At 38.5% G+C, this 23,650-nt stretch overlaps 1 protein-coding gene across 3 annotated transcripts in view; it reads left to right on the top strand.

Annotated features, from left to right (window-relative positions):
- Positions 1 to 23,218, top strand: part of ERCC8 (ERCC excision repair 8, CSA ubiquitin ligase complex subunit) — a 36,284-nt gene extending 13,066 nt beyond the window's left edge. For all 3 annotated transcript variants that reach the window (XM_021379802.1, XM_021379801.1, XM_021379803.1), the window contains 5 exons: positions 1,752 to 1,855; positions 2,655 to 2,779; positions 15,123 to 15,320; positions 19,607 to 19,693; positions 21,274 to 23,218. In XM_021379802.1, coding sequence (XP_021235477.1) covers positions 1,752 to 1,855; positions 2,655 to 2,779; positions 15,123 to 15,320; positions 19,607 to 19,693; positions 21,274 to 21,342 — 583 coding nt within the window. In that variant the 3' untranslated portion in view covers positions 21,343 to 23,218. The remainder of the gene's footprint in view (positions 1 to 1,751; positions 1,856 to 2,654; positions 2,780 to 15,122; positions 15,321 to 19,606; positions 19,694 to 21,273) is intronic.

Below are 23,650 nucleotides of genomic sequence, written 5' to 3'. Positions count from 1 at the left end.
TTTGCTTTATGGTAATTGCATGTTTAACATGTTCCTCATAGCTCTATTTCCATCTCGTGACTCAGTACTATAGCTGAACTGCTATTTCCTGATAACATAATGTAGTCTTTGTCTGCCAAGACAAATATCAGTAAGAATTGACAACTTTGAGGTAAAGGAAAGGTAGGGTGGGAAAATTAACTAGTACTGCAAAAAAAGAAATCTAGACTGATCTTATTTTATCAGATGAGACTGCTTTCCAAGGCAATTGTATATTTGCTTGTGATCATATTGGGGAAGGAAAATAGGTGTTTGATTTTTATGTGGTTTGCAGGTGAAACATTACATTTCTCTATGTGATGATAAGTATTTTCCATAGTTCTGTCAGGAGACTGGAACAGTCAGGGGAGAGGTGTTTTCTGCATACTTCGTATTCTCTTCAATGTCAGGCATTAGAGAAGACGATAAATGCTTTCATGCTCATTAGAATTGTCTTGAAAAGATAAACCAATAGAAACTACGTTTTCAAAGATAGTGACAGTAGGCTTTTATTATAAGCTATGGGTAAGCTCTTGTCAAGAGCATTTCAATGAGCTGCTTGCATTTCATTGCTCGCTTTATGACAAGAACGAACCTCAATGATATCTCTGTTTGTGGTCTCATCTGTTTGCAGCAAAGTGTCAGCATATTCAGTTGAGATTCCAATTGGAAGTAAACAGAATCAATAGCGGTAGTGAAGGTGAGCACAAAAGAACAAACTAGTCATTAGTTTTGTCAGATGCAGAATAGCTATGGAATAATCTCATATATGGTTGTTTTTGTTTTGGTCAGTCAGTTCATGTATACTATACACTGTTAATATATTGATCTAACATGAGAATGCACAAGAAAAAGCATGTTGTATTTCAGTTAGAAGACTGTTTATCTAAGGAGAAGCTTGAGTGTAGTATCCAGCTGTGGATCAAAGAGATACAGATGTCTTTGGGGTGAAAAGTGACCTGTGTTTCTGTACAGGGGGTTGTTTGTTTGTTTTAGTCCTAAAGGACTGTTAATTTGCTGAGAAGTATCCAAATCGTTTGGTAAAAGCATTTACATGGGTGACAGTGCATGAGAAATGTCCTTTTATATGAATCTACCTCATATCTATATTTGGGAGTCTTGTAGTACGCTTGAAGTGCTCAAATCAAGGTGCCATGCAAAGTGCGCTGCCTGCAGTGTTGCTTTTTAAATGGACGCAGCTTGAGTCAAGTACCAACAACTAACGTAGGTTTTGTGGCTGGTGAAGGTGCAACATGTGTGTAGTTGGGGACCCAGAATGAACCACAGCAGCCTGAGCCTTGGTCTTTCCCTCTTTATGCCACTGGTAAAACGTAGGCAAACGCAGTTCTGACAGAAGCCGGCTGTTCCCAGGCAACCGTTATAGATAATGCTAAAAGCTGCAGCTACAGTTTAATCAAAAGAAGTGTTAGCAAGTTTATTCCTATTTTTCATATGTATGCAGAAGTGTTATGTTGCAGACAAAGACAAGTGTACTGTAGTCAAAGATTCACTCTTCACATAGTTGCCTTGAGTGTAACAGATGCAATTGTTAATGAATATAAGCAAAAGTCTGAAGTCCATCCTTTTATAAAATTGACGGTGACTGCATGATGAGTAGTTCAGAATAGTCATTGGACCAGCGTAAGTGCCAAGTGGGTTGGCTAAATAAGTTATTGACTTGAGTGGAAATAATTTACCTAATGCATACATTAGTACAAATTTGTTTTTCTTAGTGCTGACAGTAAAGTAAAATTATGGGATGTGAGGAGAGCGTCTGGATGTCTGACTACACTTGATCAACACAATGGAGAAAAGTCCAAAGCATCTTCTGAGGCAGGTAATATGGAATATGACTGATTGTAATCCATGTCTAACTAGAAGCTTTCTTATATTTCATAAATGTGTTGAATACCAAGGGCAACAAGGACGACAGTTGTGATAAACCATTTGTTACCTACTGCATATAGCATAACACAGGCTATTCAGTTTTTTTTTTCAGATACTTTTTTGAAAGAAATTATGCTTGTGATTTGGAATCTTGTGTTGAGAAGTCTCTCTGACAACAGTATTATGTCTATTCTAAATGTTTGAGCCAAAAAATTACTAGGTCACTGCTTTGAGGTAGAAATACTTAGTATGTGGATTTGAATCACTTAGTATAAACTTTGTGTGTTGTGGTTCTGAATGAAGTGACTAAATTGTTGGAAAGCAGATAGATGTATTTTTAATCTAACCCTAAATAAAGGTGCGTCTGAATTGTGTACTGCTGTGTAGTGCACAAATACCTTATCTCAGTGAGTTGATTTGTGGGTACCATAGTCAGGTGTGCCATGGTAGAATGGGGTTGGATTTTAGCTCTTTATTCTTCTTAAAAATGTACGATTTTGTCAGGTGAAATCAATGGAATTTGTTTCTATAAAGCTATATGTGATATGTGCAATGAACTCTTGTATATGTCAGGTTTTTATGATTGTTTTTCTTTCAAATTAAGTAATCCAAAGAGATTTATGTTTTCATAAACCAAGAGTTGAATTATTAATTTATTTATACATTACTATTTAAACAGTATATTTCAGTTCTATACATCTAAATAAAAATGCGTATACAAAATCTGAACAAACTCTTTTTCCTGACAGTCAACACAGCTCACAATGGGAGAGTTAATGGTTTATGCTATACAAGTGATGGTCTTCATCTGTTGACTGTTGGTACAGATGATCGGATGAGACTCTGGAACAGCTCCACTGGAGAAAATACATTGGTAAGTTTTCAAGAATCTTCAGTTAGGTTTTGCTTTGATTTGAAAGATTACTTATAACTTTCATAGTTGTCGTTACAGCTACTTCAGCTATTTATTTGTTGTCATAAGGGAAATAACAGATTAGTCCTAGTTAGTACTTTCTGAGCCTTTTTATTTTATAGATTTCTTTTCTTATTCTTTGTTTATTAAAAAAAGAATGTGAAGAAGCCTGCATCTATTTAACGGTTAATTATGCTAACTGTACATTCATTATCCGTAAGCATAGATGAAAATGCTTCAAACAGTAAAGAAAGTCATAATATGTACTGACTGTTGGTATAGATTTTTTTGAACTTTTAGTCGTCATTGTACTATTTACAGGACAGATATCCATACCTCAGTGTTTCACTGATAGACTGGCTTTCTTGCAAGTCTGTTATATTTTTGTAGAATCTCTTCTGTGGAGTTCTTCATCAGTGTCGAAATTTTCTGTCCCTTTACATGTGCATTGCAATCAAACAGGAAAAAAATATCTTTATTCCTCTAATCCTTTCTACGGCTTGTTTTTGTTGTTGTTGTTTTTGATGTTTATTTTTAATGGAGAACAGAAAATTAAAATGGGAAAGAAAACTGTATTTACCCTGAAAGAAGGAAATAGTAGGTAGGTCAAATTCCGTGGGATTTTAGCTAGTTATGCTAATGTGGTCTGTTATTGCTATTAGGAGATAAAGAAATCTTATCTCTGCCTTAAAAATATTTTACTTCTGCTGCTTTGTTACAGAACATGGCAAAAAGTATTCCCTAAAGCCATTTAAATGAAAACAGTTATCTATCTATCTCCACGCTTCCCATATTTGCCAGCTTGTTCTCAATACTTAATATACAAACATCTTTTTGTCTTCAAATCACCGTCACCAAAGAAAATGATAGTTTGTTAACTCTACTACCACCAGCTGGATCACTGTTTTTTGTTTTTCTGTGCCTGTTAGTACACTGACTTGTTTCATAGGCTCTTCTACTTCTTTTTTTATTTGTCATTAAGTAGCATGATCTTGCTATTTAAATCCAGATTTGATTCCATTGTCCTGCGATTAGTTATGTACAGATTAATGTATTTTCACATGCCACCCAGAGGTGTTCTTGAATTAATTTTAAGGCGCCAGCCAACAAATGTGAATCATAGAATGGCATGGATTGGAAGGGACCTTAAAGACCATCCAGTTCCAACCCCCCTGCCATGGCAGAGTTGCCCCTGACCGGATCAGGCTACCCAGGCTCCCATTCAGTGCCTCTTCACTCTCAGTGTAAAGAATTTCCCCCAAATACCTAATCAAAATCTCCCCTCTTTTAGTTTAAAGCTGTTTTCCCTTGTCTTATCACTATCAAACCACATAAAAAGTAAGTCTCCATTTCTTCTGTAAGCTCCCTTTAAATACAGAAAGGCCTTCTCTTCTTCAGGCCGAACAAGCCCAGCTCCCTTGGCCTTCTTCATAGGAGAGGTGATCCAGCCCTTTGGTAATCTTCGTGGCTCTCATCTGGACTAACTCCAACAATTCCACTCAGACGCAGCACTTTGCTATTATTGAACTTCACCACGTTCAGATGGGCCCACTTCTAAGCTTGTCTTGGTCCGTTTGGATGGTATCCCTTCCTTCTATTTTATCAGCTGCATCATTCAGTTATCTATCTTTTGCAAACTTGCTGAGGGTGTGCTCAATCCTACTGTTAATGTCATTGATAAAGATGTTGAAGAGCACTGGTCCCAAGACAGACCTCTGGGGGGAAATGCCACTCATGACCAGCTTCCACCTGGAGACAGATCCATTGACCACAGCCCTCTGCCTTTGACCATCCAACCAATTCTTTATCTACTGAATAATCCGGCCTTTAAATCCTTATCTCTCTAATAGAGATAAAGTTGTGGTGAAGGACCATGTCATAGGCCTTATGAAAGTCCAGGAAGATGACATGAGTTGGTTTCCCCTTGTCCTTGAATGCTATCCTGTGTTGTAGAAGGCCTCTAGATCGGCCAGACAGGATATGCCCTTAGTGAAGCTGTGCTGGCTGTCTCAGATTACCTCTGCGTCTGGCATGTGCCTTAACATAGCTTCCAGGAGTATCTACTTGATAATCTTCCAGAGTTCAGACCCACTGGTCTTTAGTATGCAGGAAATACAAGCTCATACCACAGTCCTGTTATTTCTCCTCCTAGTCCATTGGATGGCCTTTTTCCCCCCTTTTATTTTTGTTGTTTTTTTTTTTTTTTTTTTTTTTTTTTTTTTTTTTTTTTGTGAATACTGTCTTTCCTCTTCTCTTTGATTGACCAAAGAATCATGTAAAGAAGCCTGCTCTAAAAGCTGATGATTACATTGTGACCACCCTTGGGAAAAATGTACACACACACAAAAAAAATCTCTCTTTGTGTGCCTTCCCCATTTTTTTCTACCATTAATTTCCTCTCCCCAGTTCTGCTTCCTCTCAACCAACAACTGGCTTGTTTTATTCCTGGTTATAGTGGGAATTTTTACCAAGAAATAAAGACTTCAGTGGCTTCTTACTTACCTTTTATTAAGAGAAAAAAACTCACAACAGCAGATGTGAAACAACTGAGTACTGTTCTGCAGACTAGCTTTAAATACTTGATATCTGTGTGAGGTTTGGCTTGTCTTCTCGGTGGGTGGAATATGTAAAGAGAATTAAGTATTAAGTGCTTGAAACAAATACAGCTAAGTTTCATCTGCCCTCTTGAATTTCTCAAAACATTAATTGAGCTTTAGAGCCCCTTTCCATAACTATGAAAGTTGGCTGTTTTGTTATTATGGGAAGAGTTGTTTCTATAGCTGGAATGCGTAAGCTGGACAATTCTTACTTCGAGGCAGATCTGCTCTTACTTGGTTGAATCTATCCAGTATTCTTGGTTTTCCCCTACTGAGTTATAAAATTATTTTGTTTTAGTAGAATGCAAACTGATTTTATGTCTGGTAAATTCTTCTGTCTTAAAATTTTAAAAGATTTTTGCATGGATAGTCTACAGAAATACAAACAATTGTAATATAAATTTGAACACTGAAAAGAAGAACATTAGCTCTAATATTTAAGTACGAACAACAAGAAGGTATTGTACATGTTGTCTTTATTCCTTTTTGCAAATTAAATTTTTAAAGAAATTTTGGAACATATTTTCCTTCCTTCACCAAGGAAGTTGGAAGAAGAAACTAAGATGTGAATATTAAAGGGAAAAAAAAAAAGTGTTACAGTGAATACATTTTAAGATTTGATTTGATTTTTGATTGGTCCTGTGCAGAGCCAGGAATTGATTTTTGGATGAATCCCTTGCAACTCAGGATATTCTATAATCCATTCTGTGGTCTTAGCACATCTTTCCGTATGGGATTGATCAGCTGCTTGAGGAAAGTGAAATAAGTATAACCAAGGTAGCAAATGTGTTTCAGATGTAATTTCATTGTAACTAAGCTGATAAAATTCCTCTTTCCTGCCCCAAGGAAGTATTCTGCTCTTTTCCTTTATCATGCACCCATATAACTCTTCTGACTTTCTAAATGAGTTCTTTAGAAATAACTGATGATTCTTTTTTAGTTTTAGCTATTTGATCTAGTTTCTGATGAGGTTGGTGAAATGCCAGCGCTGGTACTAGGTGGTATTACAGCTTCAATGTGAAGCCTGTATTTTGTCTGTGATTTTTTTTTTCTTTTTTTTGTGACTGACTATTCCTAATATGCTTTGATGTAGTTAGTTTAACAGGAAGCATCTGGAGAAGCATGCATGAGGAAAAAGCTGCCGGTTTCACAGTAATGTGCTTCGTATATAAAATATTCTCACCAACTGCAGTCATTCCACAGTTGTGACAACACAAAACTCTGGAAAAAAATATCTGAGTGAGGTAAAAATTAAACTGTGACGATCAAGGCAAATACGCTCCACCAATTCATTTTAATTAAGTACTGTATTTAAAATAATTTTTGCAGCAGAAGTTCAAAATGCAGAACAGATGTTCTTAATTGCCTGATGTGTAGTAACAGCAATGAGATTAGTTATTTTTGAAAATCATTTGAGAACAGTGACTGTTTTGCATGGCAGTTTTTCAGTACTCATGATAACCAACAAATGTCACTACCTGCTCATAAAATATGCAAGTCATGAAATATTCCTAGTTAACTACTACATGTGTAGATTACGAACTTTTTAAGCAGGTTGTGGCCAAGTTGTATGAGGAAATCACTAGGCTGAGAAGCATCTGGCAGTCAGAGAGAGAGGTAGGTGCATGGTGTTGTGTAGTGATACAGGCAGACCAGCACTCCTGTCTTAAGTCCCTGCAAGGGGAAGAAGTTAAGTAAGCTTCCAACTCTGAGGAGACAAATGGCAAAACCATGCTAGATGGGAGAGACTGGACCCTCTTCTATGCTCAGAGAAGAAGGAGGAGCCTTCCCCTTGCTCTTGAAGTCCCCCTAACCAGCAGGTATGAAGCTCTGGGGATGGAAAGGGAAGAGAGTGTGGATGTTGGTTCAAAACCAGAAAGGAACAACCATGTTAAGATGGTCTAAACAAGGATCCGAGTCAGAACCAGTGCTACTAAAGTAAGGTGCAAGGTCTTAATAGTGTGGGATTCTGTACTGTGGGACATTGAGGCACCCATTCCCCGCCCCAATAATCTCCCTAGGGAGGATTACTGACTGCTAGATATTTGCATTCACGGCATGAGAAAAAGGCTACTTGGTATGATAAAGCCAGAGGAGTACTATCTGGTCCTGCTTGTTCAAGCTGGGTCACAGGAGGCTGCAACTAGGAAATTATAAAATAGTAAAAGGACTTTATGTCCTCTGAGAAGATGTTGAAAGGATCTGGAGCACAAGCAGTGTTCTCCTTGATCCTCCCAGTTGGAGACTGGGACCCAGGCAGAAGGAAGAGAATGAACGAGTCGAATGAATGGGTGAATGGATGGTGTCATGCTCAGGATTTTGGGTACTATGATCTTGGATGCACCTTTGAGAGACCAGGCTTGCTGACATCAGACAAGATGCAACTGACCAGGAAAAGCAAGAATATACTGAGCAACAAGTTGGCTGGGTTTATCACCAGAGTTTTAGACTAGATTTGGCTGGGAAAGGAGATGCACTTATCAGTAATAGAGAACGGCCAAGGAATGCTGTTCCTTTAGGAGGCAGCAGGGGAAGACCTCAGACTTCGTAGAATCATAGAATCTTTTAAGTTGGAAGGGACCCTTAAAGATTATCTGGTCCAACTCTCTTGCAGTTAACAGGGACATCTACAGCTAGATAAGGTTGCACAGAGCCTGGTCCAGTCTAACCTTGAATGTCTCCAAGGACGGGACTTCTACCACCTCTCTGGGCAACCTGTTCCAGTGTCCTTATTGCAAAAAAGAAAAAAAAAAGAAAAAACCCAACTCTTCCTTACATAAAATTTAAATCTCCCCTCTTTTAGTTTGAAACTATTTCCTGAAGAAGCTGGCAGTTGTGGTTGCCAAGCTACTCTCCATCATACTTGAAAAGTCAGGGATTTCAGACAGAATTCCCTGTGACTGAAGAAAAAAAAAAAAAAAGGGAAACATCATTCCCATTTTCAAGAAAGAGAGAGAGGAGGACCCAAGAAACTACAGACTAGTGAGCCTCGCATCTATTCTTGGGAAGATAATGGAGCAGATCCTTCTGGAAGCTGTGTTAAGGCACATGCAAGATGAGGAGGTGATCCAAGTCAGCCAGGTTGACTTCAGCAAGGGCAGACAGTGTCTGACCATTCTGGTGGTCTTCTACAATGGAGCGATGGTATTGGTGGGGAAAAAAAAAAGGCCAGCTTAGGTCATCTACCTAGACTTGTACAATGTATTTGGAGAGATATGGACTTGAAGGCTAGACTGTTCGGTGGTATGGTCACAGGCAGAGGGTTGTGGTCAGCGGATCTATGTCCAGGTAGAGGCATGTACCCAAGGAATCTGTCCTGGGACTAGTGCTCTTCACCATCTTTATCAATGACATAGTCAGTGATCATCAGCTGATGACACCAAGCTGAGTGAAGGAGTTGATACCACAGAAAGGAGTGTCATACAGAGGGACCGGACAGGCTTGGAAAGTGGGCCCAGGAGAACCAAATCAGGTTCTACAAGGCCAAGTGCAAGGTGTTGCACCGTGGCTGGGGCAGTCTCAGATGTATGTACAGACTGGGAGAAGAACTAACTGAAAGGAGTCCTGCAGTGAAGGACTTGGGGATCCTGGTGGACACAGAAAGCTGGACATGAGCCAGCAGTGTGTGCTTGCAGCCTGGAGGGCCAACTGCGTCCTGAGCTGCATCAACAGAGAGGTGGCCAGCAGGGAGAAAGAGGTGATAGTCCCCATCTACTTGGTCCTCATGAGGCCCCATCTGTGGTATTGTGTCTAAACCTTGGGCCCCCAACATGAGGAACATGTGAAGCTGTTAGAGTGGGTTCAGAGGAGGGCCACAAAGTTGATCCATATGGCTGTAGCACCTCTCCTACAAAGATAACTCAAGGGAGCTGAGCTTATTTAGCTTGGAGAAGACTCCAGGGATGCCTCATTGCAGGCTTCCAGTACTTGAGCAGAACTTATCAACAGGAGGGAGACTGACTTTTTGCATGGTCTGATAAGAGCAGAGGGAGTGGCTTAAACCAAAAGAGGGGAGATTTATGTTAGATGTTGCGTGGAAATTGTTTGCTCAGAGGGTGCTGAGGCACTGGCACAGGCTGCTTAGAGAAGTTGTGGATGCCCCATGTCTGGAGGCGGTCAAGGCTAGGTTGAATGGGGCCCTGAGCAGTCTGATCCAGAGGTTGGCAACCCTGCCCATGGCAGGGAGGTGGAACTAGGTGATCTGTAAGGTTCTTTACTCTTAAGCCGTTCTGTGATGCTTCTATGATAATAAACAATGTAACTGGAGGGAGAAATGTGGTTTGAACATTACCAAAGATAACAAGCAGTGTTTAGATGTTGGGGAAGTTTTTTTTACTGAGAGAGTGGTGAGGTGCTGGAACAGGCTGCCCGGAGAGGTTGTGGATGCCCCATCCCTAGAGGTGTTTAATGCCAGGTTGGATGGGGCCCTGGGCTATCTGATCTAGTACTTGATCTAGCAACTGGCAACTCTGCCTGTGGCCGGGGGTTTGGAACTTGATGATCCTTGAGGTCCCTTCCAACCCAAGCCATTCTATAATTCTATGATATGATCTTTCTTTACTCTTATAATCTTAGAGCATGGAAGCTTCTTAACGAGATTTATTGTTTTTATTATACATAGTAAATGCACTTAGAGTCTTTTGTCTTCCCTTTTAAGTTAGGATCTCTGTTACGAGTCACTCAATAAAATGGTGATGTAAAACAAAGACACATCATTCACTGCCACAGAGAAAGGAGTAGGTGATAAAATGCAACAATTTAGCATTGCATTTAGCAATCCACTGGCCACAGAAGAGAATCAGGATATGGAAGAATGTATGCAGAGGAGAAAATCTACACAAAAGTTTAAGCTGCTTCAGGTGATGCTTAGCAGCTCTTCACAGTAGTTTTCTTAAGTCCAGATATCTGTTTTGGTGGATGTCTGTTACTTCAAATTTGAATAGTCCTGTATCAAAAGATACAGAAATCAATCTATGCATAAGAATTTTCTGAGCAATACTACAAACTTACGGCTTAGTGGATTTGTCTAGCAAAATAAGTTAATACTGGAAATGTATCATAGAATCATAGAATGGCCTGGGTTGAAAAGGACCTCAAAGATCATCGAGTTTCAACTCCCCTGCTGAGTGCAGGGTTGCCAACCACTAGACCAGGCTGCCCAGAGCCACATCCAGCCTGGCCTTGAATGGCTTCAAGGATGGGGCATCCATGTCCTCCTTGGGCAAAATGTACATTGCTTGTGTGCATCCTGTGTTACAAAAGGGAATACAAGGCACCAATTCATTGGAAATAGGAAGAATCAAACTGAAGGAGGCAAGTTTTTGCCTCTTTCTTCCTAACAAATGTTAGGTTCTTAATTCAGTTCTTGTTTTAGCAGCATCCTTTCTTTTCTGTTGTATCTCTACCTATCAGGAGTATTATGTGGTATATATCCAGACTTCTTTTTCCCAACCTTCACTCATTTCTTTTATAGTATGTGCCTTTGTTATGAGCAGTAATGTGGCTTGGGAACTGTTGCTGTTACAGCTGACATGCTGTGAAAAGGGCTTTAATTACTCTTCATCAGCAAAGTAACGTGCTTACAGACAGTATCCACAAACAAGCAATGATATCCGCAAAGGACGTACTGTAAGCCCCACATCTCATGAAAATACTCTCTCAGTATAGAAATAAAGTCATCCTGCCTGTATGCTAATAAAGCTGTCTCTTTGTACACGTTTTTGTGATGACAGATTTTTTCTAGACTTGTTCAATTTTTCTTATGTAAATGCTCTTGGCTATAAGCACACTGTAACTGTAGCACGAGCACTCTCTTGTTGCCTGGCTCATCCTAAATGATCCTTGTATTTGCCTCAGACTTTTTGATGGAAAGCAGTCAACACAGCCTGACATCAAGGAAATATTTTTGCTTTAGTATATTTATGTAGTTTGGCAGATATATATACTAGCTTATTGTCAAAATATTTCACGCTGAGGATTTTTTTTTAACTATGTGCCAAGAAAATGTGATGGGGAGCTTTACGAGAACCCAGAGATCCTTACTAATACATATATGAGCAGGTCTTTGTTTTTTAGCAGAAATTAAGAGCATAGATTGTAGGATGATATTATTTAAAAACAAAATGCATTGTAGTACAATTTTTAATGTCTTGAAAATACTGGTACTTTTATTAGACTTCTTTTAAATAATGAAAACTTGTGAATTCCAAGCATTCATAGCTGACTTCTCCCTCTTCATGGAAAGTATGTGTATATATACGTGTATGTATGTGTGTAGATTTATGTGTGTGTGTGTGTGTGTATGTATGTTTTGTCAGTATTAAAACGCTTAGTTTTGAAAAAGTTTATTCAGATCTAAGCTCTGCAGTTATGGTGGCTTCACACTGATGATTGTCTGAGTTCCACCACACAGCTTTCTCTCTCCTCCTCCTCAAAAGAACACTGGAGAGAAAATACAATGAGAAAAAGCTCATGGGTTGTGAGGGACAGGGACATCACTCACCAACTGCCATCAGGGGTACAACTTACTCAGCACAGAGAGATTACTGTAACTTATTGCCTATTGCTAATAATAGAAAAGAACAGTGAGAACTAAAAGCAAAGTGAAAACACCTTCTTCCCAGCCACTGTCTTCCTCCTTCCTTACTGAGCAGTGCAATCAGTTCATAATGCTTCATCTCTGTCTCTCCTTTATGGCCGCTTTCTGCCCATGCTCCGCTTGGAGTCCCTCCCATTGGCTGCAGCTCTCCAAGAATGGCTGCAGAATGACTCCATACCATAAGGCCCATCCTTCAGGAACTGCGCTAGTATGGGTCCTGTGGGCAGCAGCTTCCCCAGCCCTCCTGCTCCACTGCTGGCTGTTCCCTCCAGGCTGCAGCTCTGGCCCAGGTTTGCTCCTGCAGGGGCTGTCCGTGGGCTGCAGCCTCCTGGCCACATCCCCTGCAACCATAGAGTCATAGAATCATAGAATTGCTCAGATTGGAAAAGACCTTCAAGATCATCAAGTCCAACCGCAACCTAACCATACTATCCTACCTCTAACAACCCACTGCTAAATTATGTCCTTGAGCACCGCATCCAAACGGTTTTTAAACACATTCAGGGGTGGTGACTCAACCACCTCCCTGGGGAGCCTGGCTCCTCCATGGTTGCACGTGGAGATCTGCTCTGCATAATGCCCATGAGCCTGCTCCTCCGTGATCCTCTCCTGGGCTGCAAGGAACTTCCGCTCTGCATCTGGAGAACCTCCTACTCTGACCTTGGGTTCTGCAGGGCTATTTCTCTCCCATTTTCTCGCTCCTATTTCCCAGCTATTTCTGCACAGTGTTTTACCTTTTCTTAGCCGTGCTCTCCCAAAGCACAACCAGCATCACTCATGGCTCAGCTCTGGCAGTAATGGGTCCCTTTTGGAGCAGCTGGAGGTGGCTCTGATCTGCCATGGGGCAGCTGCTGGGCTCTGCTCACAGAGGCTGCCTCTGCAGCCTCTCACTACCTAAGTCTTACCACATACTGTCCAGTACAACTGTTCTAATGAATAGACTTGTATATTTTGTCATAAATCTATTTTTTATATATTACAGAGTACCTACTTAGACTGATATATCCAACTAGATTATTTTCTAGTTTGGAAAACAAACACTTTTTTCAATCTTTTTAGCTGTATAAAACTTAATAAATGCTGAAATGTACAAATGCTAATCATAGAATCATAGAACAGTTTGGGTTGGAAGGGACCTTTAAGATCATCTAGTTCTAACCCCCATGCTATAGGCAGGGACACCTCCCTCTAGACCAGGTTGCTCAAAGCCCCAGCCAGCCTGGCCTTGAATGCTTCCAGGGATGGGGCATCCACAACCTCACTGGGCAACGTGTTCCAGTGTCTCACCACCCTCACAGTAAAGGATTTCTTCCTAATCTCTGGTCTAAATCTACCCTCTTCGAGTTTAAAACCATTTCCCCACATCCTATCGCTACATGCCCTTATAAAAAGTTCCTCCCCAGCTTTCCTGTAGGCTCCCTTCGCGTACTGGTAGGCTGCTGCAAGGTCTCCCCAGAGCCTTCTCTTCTCCAGGCTGAAGAGCCCCAGCTCTCTCAGCCTGTCCTTGAGAGACAGGAGAGGTGCTCCAGCCCTCTGATCATCTTCGTGGCCCTCCTCTGGATCTGCTCCAAAAGCTCCATATCTTCCTTAACATGTCTTCTAAGGAGGATCTGTTCCTTTATCTTCCCAGGCATGGAGGTGAGACTCAATGGCCTGTAATTTCCCAGTTCCTCCTTCCTCCCTTTCTTGTAAATGGCAGTGATGTTTACCTTTTTCTAGTCCTCGGGGACTTATCCTGACAACCACAGCTTTTCAAATATGATCAAGAATGGTTTGGCAACCACTTCAGCCAGCTCCCTTAGGACCCTGGGATGCATGTCATCCAGCCCCATGGACTTGCACACAATGCAAGTCTCATGAGTCTGTCTCAGACTGGCTCCACTTTTACCGTGGAGGGGAGTTCGCTCCCCCAGTTCCCACTTAAAGGTTCAGAGGTTCACAATATTCTTAACTGATTTGTAATAATTTAGCAATTTATTCTTCATTATTTTATCCTTAATGAATCTTTTTTTCTTCCTAATCCATTTATCTTTGTCATTTATTTATGCTATCCTTCTGCTTGCCCTTCAGTTGTTTTTATACTGCGTTTTCATATTCTACCATTTATTGCTAACTCTTAAGTAGAAATGCAGAATCCCTCTGTTGCAGATGCTCTGCTGCTGTTCCTTCGTCCCAGATCAAGAGGTGACTTACTGAGAAATTCCTGAGGACTAGTTCTTGCATTGGCTAGACTGGCACTTCTGCTCTTTGCTGTAGGATTAGCATATGCACTTCAGAAATGTAGTCCTCTGCAGCTTTGGGCACTGATAAACAGGAGGCACTTACAGTGTGAAGAAGCAGTGGTAGGTCAGTTTTTGTTTAGTCTGTGGACTAAAGTCTTGCAGTGAACTCAATGGATTTTAAGTATAATTCTGACGTGAATACACCACTAATTCTCTTTGTCCCTCGTCTTAAAATTGTGAATGAAATACTGGCTAAGCCTACACTCACTATGGACTACAAGAAACATTGTTACTTCTTTCTGTTTCTATTTGAAAACTAGTATATAGAAGTGATGTATCATTTTTTTTTTCCTATGCATGGCATATTTTAAGGAGAACTCAGTCTTAAAATGGATTCTTAAAGCTTTAAATGTTAAATTTACACTTGATGGAACCTAAGAAAACATCATGCACATGTTATTTATAATTGTATACCATTGTGTATAAGTTTAATAGTTTGCATATATGAGAGACAATGATTAAGTTCAGCAATCTACAAATACGTTTAAGGAGGTAATTCCTGAACCAATTCTGATTTTGGTGATAGTGTGGGTACTTAGTGTAGATCTGGCATACAACCTTTGCAGATTCTGCTACAAGAACTAAATTTCTGATTTATAGTTATTATTAAGGAGAGTATGAAATTTAATGAACGGGAAAAAGTAATTATCTTGATACGTACCAGGAACTGCAAATCTCAAGAGTTGTGTTACATTGTGACTTTACACTCGTGGCTTACTTTATGAATTTTACCAGGTGTTAATGAAGAAATAAAATTGATCTTTTTATCTAAAGTTATTTCCTGTATTTTTAGTTAAGAACTAACTACATAAACTTTTATTTTACAGGTGAACTATGGCAAAGTCAGTAATGAAAGTAGAAAAGGGCTCAAATTCACCGTCTCCTGTGGCTGTAGTCCAGAGTTTGCCTTTGTACCATGTAAAAGTACCATTGCTGTTTATACAATTTTCTCAGGAGAATTGATAACTATGCTTCGAGGTCATTATAATACTGTTGACTGCTGTGTATTTCAACCTAACTTTCAGGTAAGTAAAGTATTGATGGCAACTCTGAAGTATTTAAGCAGGAAAATTTGTACTGAGAAGGTGATGAGGCACTGGCACAGGCTGCCCAGAGAAGCTGTGTGTGCTCCATCCCTTTGGGCCATGTTGGATGGGGCCCTGGGCAGCCTGAGCTGGTGCGTGACCATGCTGTCCATAGCAGGGAGGTTGGAACTCAATGATCTTTAAGGTAGTTCCTAACCAAAGCCATTCTGTGGTTCTATAATTCCAAACCGTATGCAAAAAAGAGAGAGAGATTTTCAGGGAAGTATTTTAATCAAAAATCTTGACAAAACAGATAGTTCTGTGGCCTGTGTGTCAAGAGAAAAAAGTTTGGTAAAATTCTTCTGAAGGCACTTTGTATGTTGGGTTCCTTCAGCTACTCATTTCTTTTCACGCAGGTAACTTTTCAGTATACCTAGAATAATTTTTGTCATTGTATTGTCATTAATAAATCATTTGCATTAAGGCTTTTTCCTGTTTTCTGTAAGAGTGAAGATGAGGTATTTGCCTTTCTTTGAAACAGTTAAGAATAATCACAGTATGAAAGCATACACCTTTTTGTGGTGCATTGAAATGAAGTGCGTTAGTATTGCTTGTAGTTCCGAGCAACCTCTCAAGTACATGTCTAGAATAATCTTGCTCAAATACCTGTAGTTATACCCATCACTGGATCTATGAACAGTTTAGATAAACTTGCTAAGAACATGATGAGCTTATTTAATTAATCCGAGCATGTTTCACTTAAGAAATAGCATAGCATGACAAGGATTTGTGGCTTCAGCAGACTTTTCCTTGCATGCTTTTCCTTTCCTGCTATGGTATATTATTCCCTCATCATTAATGTCTTAAGAATCACAAAGCCTAATTTGTCATGTGATATTTTACAACAAATTGTCCCTGTGGTTTATGCTGGTGTGGCATGAGCAGTGTAGAGGTTAGTGTGGATTTTAAATCTGTTACATACTTGCCTTCAGGTGTTGAGCACAGTGCCTTATCTTCCAGCTCCTCCTTTCTAGTCTTATGTTTCTAAAATATCCGGCAGAAATATTTGAGTCAGAAAGGGCAATTATTATCTTTTTGTGACAAAAATTGCTCATCTGCAGGTGAAAAGTGTAGTTGATGGACAACATCTTCCTTTTTAGCACATCTGAAACTGGTGTGCGCTGTACATATGAAATATGGTCTACATCTGTTCTGTATAGTTTCTGTTATTTCCACCTAGTACTGGATCTCTGTTAGCATTTTCTTCATATTAATATTCTTTTAAATTTTTTGCTATCTTTAAACTTTTTGGATGATTTTTCCTAGCCACCACTAAGTCTAATCTTCATTTTTTCTTAATATTTTTTCTGTTTTAAACTTCTCATTGATATTAATAGTTGTCAGTCCTTTACTTTCTTCCTATTTATTAGCTGTATTTTAATCACTATCCTTGGTACAAGTCATAACTGACATAGGCACTAAGAGGAACTTCAACTTTACACCAGTTTTGTTTTTGAGGTGAGAAGTGTCTTCTGCTTGTTCAGAACAGTGTGAAAAATACGATCCCAGATACCCACACAGCTAGCTGTTTGGAATCCAGAGGTCTTACTCTTTGCCTGTTCTTATTAGGTCCAAATTAATTAGCAGGTTTGTGTTTGAGATACTGTGGGGAACTGTCTCCACAGAATGGTATGAGATTTAGTTAATGTATGTATATATCCCTTTTGAGATCTTGGGAATAGAGTCATGAAATCCATATTATTGTTGGCCTAATTTTTTCTTACGTAAATCGCTCTGTGACATTAATAAGATGTTAGTCTGCTTGAGTAAGAAGAACTGTAGAATTTGGCTTATTAATAAGAGCCATTAATCTTATAAGAGGTAGGCAATTTCAAGGGTGGTGTGGAAGAGGAAATACTCATTGTGAAATCTTTAAGATGATGTTTACTGTTGAACTGAATATGCTAGATATCATTGCATGATGTTAACTGCTTAAAATAATCTAAGTAAACAAACAAGACCTACGTTTTCCTCTCAGAAAAAGAAATGAAATAAAGCCCCCCACACAAAAAAACGTCATAAAATATTAGCCATACCTCAGGAGCTAGAGTTGTTTGAAATTAGAGCTACTTTTATTTTTCAGGAAATGCCAGTGACACCTGCAAAGGAATTTGGCAAGTACAGTTGTAGGGCAACACATAAGGATAACTAAAATTTAGATTAGGTCTTATCTACAACCTTTCCTCATAGTTTGAAAGCATAATAGAGAAATATTATACTATACTGTATCATAAACAATGCAGGAGCTTTACCCATTGTCTCTTCTTTTGACTTATTTTATGTGTGAGTCACCATTTCAGGTTGTAATAATTAATTGTAAATGTTAGTCCAGTGCAGTGTACTAACTGAAGATCTTGCAATCCCAGGATAAAAAAAAAATGCAACAAATATTAATAAAGATTAAGTGGAAGTTTGCTGATGTCCCTATTACATTCCTTACAAGGAGGAATTTGGGGCTGGGAGCGGTTGCTTATTTTAAAGCTCAAATGATATTCTGCATCCTGCCAAAGACAGGATGCTTAAGCAGAGTACTGCTGACAGGATGAAGTGAGATTTGACCTATACCTTGGTGTAACTTAGATCTGTCATCTTTTTTTAAGCAAGATAATTAGAATGTTTATCTGTCATAAAACTATAAACGCTAATTTTGCATGTCTTTTTTGCATGAGTAACTTTATTAATGGGAGTAGTTTCACAGAAGTAGGGACCTTATAAAAAAAGGTAGGCCAACTTTTTACAGAGATAGGACAAGGAGAAATGGCTTTAAACTAAAAGAGTGGAGATGTAGGTTAGATATTTGGAGGAATGTCTTTACTCAGAGGGCAGTGAGGCACGGGCACAGGCTGCCCAGAGAAGCTGTGTATGCACCATCCATGGAGGTGTTCAAGACCAGGCTGGATGGGGCCCTGGGCAGCCTGAGCTGTGGGAGGCAGCCCTGCCCACAGCAGGGGTGTGGAACTGGGTGGTCTTTAAGATCCCTTCTGACCAAGTCATTCTGTGATACTTTGAGAAGCATGTCAGTTCACTTGAAAAAGATTACCCACCAAAGTGGGTATTTATTCCTATAAGTGCCTATTAAGCATTAAGTTTTTGCACCATCGGTATGTTTCATGTGTTTCTAGAATTAAATACACATAATACAGAGGGAGACTTTCTGCAAAGGTGGATCTGTATAATTTATTGAACTCACATTGAATCAATTTATTATAATTATGCACATATGCACAGTTACCAGCTTAAGTCAGCAGATTTAAAGACTGTCAGCCTGAATACAGAAAAATTACTTTGTATGTCTCACTTATGCAGTTTAAACACATCGCAATATTCAAGTGTTGTCAGATATTTTATATAAGAATCAGGAGTATGTTTCAAGATTGAAGGCATATGAGAGTATCTTCATATTTGTTCATTTGGAAAAGAGAAGTATTATTATTGCAAAATTTACTGTGAAGTTGGTGCATTATTTCTTATTAACAAAACATCCTCAGTTTAAAATGGCAGAAAAGTCTGTATTTCCTTTATAACTAACTAAGAAAATGAAGCTGTATTTGACTGTTAACTGTTCAGTGCAGGGGCTGTTTGCTTCCATGTGTTTGCAGGATGCCTTGCACAATGGAATCTCAATCCCTAGTCATTACCATAATAAATAAGGTTATTTATATTAAAAATAATAAATCAGTCTTTCTGATCTCTGTCTTCCCAGCAGGATACAGGTTTCAAATAGTTCTTTATTTGTTCTTTTCCTTTACCCTACGCATACTAAAACTATGTTTACGTAGTATTTCTTTACTCCATACTTAGGCTCTCTTCTGACATGTGTCTGAGTAGATGATTTCAGCTTGACTCGTATTTTTTAATTTCAAAAAATTTTTTTTTCCATTTTCTTTCTTGTATCTCCACTGACAATCTTTTAAGCTTTTTCACTTTTAAAGTACATTTCTGCTCAGGACACATAAAAAAGAGGGAAGAAGAAAAGTGATTTAAAGCAATAAAGTTTATTTAAATATGAGTAGTATTATTTTGGTGAGTAGTCTGGGGAAAATATACCAACATTCTTTTTGTTTGGCAAATTTTTTAAAAATACTATTTATCAAGATTATATTATAAACTAGAAGTGATGCATTTGTCTGTATTTGAAAATAAATATTTCATGCACTTTTTTTCCCCAACATCATTCACTATCCAGTATATTTATATATCAGTCATTTTTACTTGCTTTTTTAAAGGAACTTTATAGTGGTAGCAAAGATTGCAATATCCTTGCATGGATACCAGCTCTTCGAGAGCCAGTTCCTGATGATGTTTCGAAGAAGGTAATTAATATTTTATCAGTTTGAACTATGCTTTTTCTGGCTGTTTTACTTCGAGGGGGTGGAAATAGTTACATACAAAGTAATTGTTCCATTATGAGAATTTTTACCAGCTGCTGATTTAGAGGAGAATCTCTTATTGTTTCTGTACAGTCTTCTGGTTGATGTGAGGCTTTGAGAGGGCTTTTTCTTTCATAGTCTTGTATAACCTTTTGTAGACTTCTAGCTTCACATTTCATTAAAAGTAGTACTTGTCATTTGGCTATCAGTCTTTCAATTTCCACTTCAGATTCCTTACTTTCATACCAAATATTTTTGATACAGAAATATTACCAAAAAAAAAAATTCTGAACAAGCTAACTGGAGGAAGACATTTGGGCTGTTCCAGGGAAGATTCACAGATAACAATGTTTTCCAAGAAAGTATGTTTTCCCTCTTAGTATTAGAGCTGGGCCATAAAAATTGCAGTGAACAGTTTGAGGTGGGGAGAAAATTCCAGATTTTGAGGAAGTGAATCAGAATCAGAGTCTGGCAAACTGTACTTGTGTTAAAGAAGTCAAGACACAGTAACATTTTTGCTCACAGCATACAAAAATTTGAGTTCTGAAATTTCTGAAAAGTTTCATTTTGTTTGGGGGAATGATCGGAGTCGAAACAGTTCTGTAATGTCTCCTTCACTTAGAAGCACTACAAAACTATCCTACATTTTAGCAAATTTCTAAAAGTAGCTTCAGAAGTTGGCTAACCTAAGGTCAAAATGTGCTCATCTGACCTGAGGTGAAAATTTTTTGCTTTAGCTAACAGTTTTGCTGTGAGTGAATTATTTTTTCTGTATGAAAAAATAACAACAACAAAACAAACAAACAAAAACCATTGCTTCCCTAGCTGTGGTTGTAACTGCTGTTTGCAGTTTGACATTATGGAGGTATGTTGTTAAACTGCAGCTGCTGTTTGCAAAGTTTGTAAATTAGCACTGCCTCTGAAAGAAGTGGTTCTGCTCTCTCCCTCTCTGACACTAGTTACTACTCCTTCTCACATGCTAGAACAGACATTGAATTTCCTCTATGGCCAAAATCAGAACCTAGGATGGAGATAAACAAGGAAAATTTTTACCCAGAGTCAGAACTATGATTCAATGCAATGCATTGGCTGCACAAACCCTCAAGCTGAAGTGAGAACTAGTTATTAGGTGTAAATAGAGGGCAAAACTACTTGAGACAGTACTGCTAGGTTATGCTAGGCCAGTGAAATTCTGACTGAAAAACTAGTAACACAAAACAGACACAGTAATATCTATATGTCATAATTTAAATTCAGACATATGTTAATTTTCCAGTGAGTGCTCCAGATCTTTTGTCGAAGTGGAAAGTAAACAGAGTACTGTTTCTTTTTGTAGTTTGTCCTGTCTCTATTGTCTTGTCTCTAATCAGCAGAATGGCCAAATAAGTGTTTAAAAAATCCATTACCCATGAGAGAGACAAGATAGTCTACAGATAGTAATTTAAGAAATGCCTTTAGCTCTGCACTTACTTGATTTGATTTCTAATTAAGCCAACCACTGAGAGAATTTTTGTTTTCTTTAGTCTCTGCGTCGGCAGCACTTAAATCCAGCATATGAAGATGCATGGAGCAGCAGTGATGACGAAGACTGAATTTCAGTTATATGCTGATATAAATTTGAAATTCAGGCACTGCATTCAAGGACTTCGTCTGCAGAAGTGGATATTCGTAGATTTGTTGTGACCGGATTCCTGGTACTGTTCGGTTAAAGAAGTCAGAAACAAGTTTCTACTTCTCTCTTCTTTCTTCACTGTTACTGCTACATCTAAAGATTTACTTGTTATACATTTTTTTTCCTTTGTCCATTGGTCTTCTTTATTCAGTATTGAACAACTGATAAAGAAAAATTAAAATTCCTTGGGACCAGTTAGCATTGCATTGTTTGTGGTATCACTAATACATAGAGAGGTAATCCCTTCATTTCAGAGAGATGATACAGAGGATTTTGCCTTAAGAAGGACTAGCTCAGGGATACTTTTTTTACCATGTCTGGATGGAAGAGACTGGGTCCATTTTAAACTTATGTACTTTGGGAACTAACAGAATTTAGTGCTGTTCTTTTAAATTTTATCAGTTTTCCAAAAGTTTCTCAATAAATGCAGTATTCAGTTCAGAAAGAGGCATAGCTGGGATCATTAATTCAAGTATTTGTATGGTGACCCCATCAACTACTATCTTAGTCTGTACTATAAAGTTAAGAATAGAGGCTAAGGTTTCATTACACTTTTTATTGCTGCTGTTAAGAGGTGTTTAAGATCAGCCTTCTGCAAGTAACTCTCACGTCCCTAGCCAACATGGAGAATTCCTGGGCAGAAACAGGCATTATGTACAGTGCAAGGCAAAGAAAGGATCACGTTTCAAGTTAGACCCAGAAAATGTAGTCCTTCAAAACTGCTTTCTTCTGAATTTGTAGTCCTAAAGCTGGTCTCTTTTGGAAAGGAGGAGTTGTGTGGAATCATTGTCTAATCTCAGTAACTAGCTTTTGCCTGAGACATAGCATAATCACTAATTGGGAACTTGAGTTAGAGTTTTCCATCAGACAGCAAAGCAGGTTTTTCAGGAAAAAAAAACCTTTCCAAACCAGAGGTAATGGTAGGACAACAAACTCAGACAGAAGGAAAAAATATTGTATAAATAAATGAAAGAAAATAAGATAATCTTTTTATAATGTGTATTGTTAGTATGATTATTATGCATATTATAATTAATTCACTGTCCTTTTGTATTTAATATTTATACGAGATAACAACTGTTAATTTCTGTATCAATCTGGAAGCCAGCATTGTAGAATAATACAAAGTGAGGAGTGCACGTATCAGGGAAATATTATAACTAAACAAGTTTCATATGCAATGTAAATTTGCTAGTGGAGACACAAAGTTTAGCTTGCCCTACTAAATTGATAGCTGTAAAGGGGAAGACTTCCAGAAGCTTCAGATGAAGTTAGTTTAAGGACCATGCCATCACTTTCTGGGACAAGATAAGTGAATTTTCTACTTTTTAAAAAAATGATAGTTTTCATTACAGTGATGGCTGTTCTATCAAAGATTGGAAAACTTAGGGAACAAATTTGAAGCAAAATTACAGGTTTTGATTTTTCTTTTAAAAAATATGTGCTACTAAAGTGACCTTTTTGTGTGTTACAATTGTGCTTATAATTTGTATATGCCAACTGCAGTTCATGGATTTGGTATTTGGATTTCTGATGTCAGTACATCATAGCAGATCTAGTTAGCAAAGAATAAATTCATTATCTTTTCAATCAGTTTTCAGTTGTCTGTAATGTGACCATAGATGATGTTGAATTAAGAAAAGAAATAACCCACAAAAATGCATATACAATCAAACAAGCAAGATGACAGGCCTGTGGTGATCTTGTAATGGTGTATAGAATGGGAGAGATATAGAAATCTGAGTTTATTTAAGAAGGTAAATTGTAAAGCAAAACCCATAAATGATTGTATTACATTTTGTTGTTTGTTTTTTGTTTTTGAATGGCCTTCCTCTCTCAAAGTTCCCGTTCACAAGTTTACAAGTTTCTCAGGTTTGTTTTTTTCCGATGAGGTGCTCAGATGCAAACATGACAAGCCTGTCAAGGAAGCTGCCATACCCAGTTCTAGAAGTATTGTGCTGTTGATACAGCAAGAGAGTGTAGAAGTGCTCCACTGCTTCCCAGTGTCCCACCAACTACAGCCAACAAAAGGCTTAGTGAGCGAAGCTCCTTTGCATAAGTGTCACTTGAGACAACTCTCTTCAACTCACAATTAAACAATTCTGTTAGAAGATGAGAACAATCAGAAATCTTCTAACCATCCTTTTCAGACCAATAGCCCCTGCGTATGAGATCCAAAATACATTTCTTGGGCTTAATGCAGTGTAAGTCCTACTTTGGACAACTGC

This window comes from Numida meleagris, chromosome Z (assembly GCF_002078875.1).
Source record: "Numida meleagris isolate 19003 breed g44 Domestic line chromosome Z, NumMel1.0, whole genome shotgun sequence".
In the NCBI taxonomy this organism is placed as follows: domain Eukaryota; kingdom Metazoa; phylum Chordata; class Aves; order Galliformes; family Numididae; genus Numida; species Numida meleagris.
The sequence above is the reverse complement of the archived record's forward strand: the minus strand, read 5'-3'. Positions and strand labels throughout refer to the sequence as shown.